This window comes from Propithecus coquereli, unplaced genomic scaffold (assembly GCF_000956105.1).
Source record: "Propithecus coquereli isolate 6110/MARCELLA unplaced genomic scaffold, Pcoq_1.0 Scaffold215, whole genome shotgun sequence".
NCBI lineage: Eukaryota > Metazoa > Chordata > Mammalia > Primates > Indriidae > Propithecus > Propithecus coquereli.
In genome coordinates, this window is record NW_012146634.1 from 1,960,017 (window position 1) to 1,961,899 (window position 1,883).

At 32.4% G+C, this 1,883-nt stretch overlaps 1 protein-coding gene across 1 annotated transcript in view; it reads left to right on the top strand.

Moving 5' to 3' along the window:
* The window catches only part of LOC105810573 (homeodomain-interacting protein kinase 1-like), a 66,708-nt gene that overhangs the window by 22,343 nt on the left and 42,482 nt on the right, over nt 1-1,883 (top strand). Inside the window, exon 3 of the mRNA XM_012644587.1 lies at nt 1,570-1,693. Within this exon, the coding sequence (XP_012500041.1) occupies nt 1,570-1,693 (124 nt within the window). The remainder of the gene's footprint in view (nt 1-1,569; nt 1,694-1,883) is intronic.

Here is a 1,883-nt window from a genome sequence, read left to right on the forward strand (position 1 = left end):
TTGTGTACCTTGGGCAAGTTATTTAACCTCTCAATGCCCAGGTTCTTCGTCTGTAAAATGGAGGTAATACTTTACTACATAGAATCTAAGATGCCATTGATTATAAGATATAACATTATTTATGTACCACCTAAGGAAGTAAAGACACTGCTGTTAACTAACATATACTATCACTTGTAAAAATCCTCTTAATTTCAGAGATGTTAAAATGTGAAAAAAAATGTGCATATTAGAATTGATGACATAATCATACTTTTACAGGACTGTTGTAAGGATTAAGTGACTCAACCTTTATAACGAACTTAGTGCATGACACATAGCACTATATAAGTGTCATCTATTATAATTATTAGTATTAGCGTTATGTATTATCATTCCCTTTTTGAACCCATTTATCTCTTAATTTTAGTCACAGTTTGAAAAATGCCTATGGATATATACCACCAGTCAAACAGATTTATGTAGATGGATATGTACTTACTGAGAAACAGTATAATATTCTCAACTCTGGAACCAGACTGCTGGGATTCAGATCCTAGCTCTGCTACTCATTAACTGTGTGATTTTGAGCAAATTTAATCTTTCTCTGCCTCAGTTTCCTCCTCTATAAATGGGGATAATTTACCTTTGATGTGTTCATATATATAGAGCTCTGAGTTATGGATTACCTTAGTCTTCTCTTTAAGTTTCCCTATGGTTATGTTTCTCACTTGGAGCATGAATGAAAATGATGTTTCTGAAAGCACACAGAGAGTTCAAAGTTTTAAAATAGTGATACTGTAATAATAGTTGTTATTTTAACACTTACATAGTACTTGCTATGTGCCAGGCACTGGTCTAAAAGCTTTAATATATTAATTGATTTAAACTTCACAGTACCCCTATGTGGTAGGTATTCTTATTGTCTCCAATTTATAGATAAGGATCAAATATCATACCTACAGCTATTAATTGATGGAACTAGGATTCAAACCCTGACAGTCTGGCTCTAAAGTATGTTGTCAACCGCCATATCTCTTTAGAAGGCATTTCTGTTACAAAGGGGTATTTATTGACCAGGCCATTTAATTGATTTATTTCATAATTTAAAAGGTGCTAGAAATAAAAAGAAAACTATCTATGGTCCCTCATCTATGATTCTAAATTTCAGAAAGCTCTCAGAAATGAAGATTTTCCCCCTAAGTTTGGTATAAACTATTTTATTGGCAGGACCTGACTTAAACCATTTTAAGTCTATTTAAAGTCTTTATTCAGCAAACTTAGTATGACTGCTCATTGTTTTGTTACAGGAATGTTAATGTGTTTGATTATGGGACACTGCCTTGAACTCCAGTGGGATTATTATGTAATGTATAGTTTGTGTTCTATATTACCTTTCTGAAATTAAAAAAATTCTGAATTCCCAAACACATCTGGCACCAAGAGTTTTGGATGACAGATTGTATACCAAAGATTGTTTTCGGTTTTATTAAATAAATGTACCTTTAGCTGATACTAAAATAGGACTTAGCAAAGTTAATTTCCCCAAGTAATATTTATTTCTTTATCTGATATTTTTGTTTTTACTAGAGCCCCCGAAATTATTCTTGGATTACCATTTTGTGAAGCTATTGATATGTGGTCACTGGGCTGTGTGATAGCTGAGCTGTTCCTGGGATGGCCTCTTTATCCTGGTGCTTCAGAATATGATCAGGTAAGAGTGTTTATTTGGATGGAAATAGAAAGTTAGTAGTTACTAGTGAAATAGATTATAAAGGAAGAGTAAGTATTTAGATACGAGGGAAAGAGTAGTCCAATTACTACTAAAGAATTTTTTAAAGAATAGTTGAATTTTCTCTACCTGCTTCTTGGTCTAAAGTATGTTTACAATTCTACAATAAAAA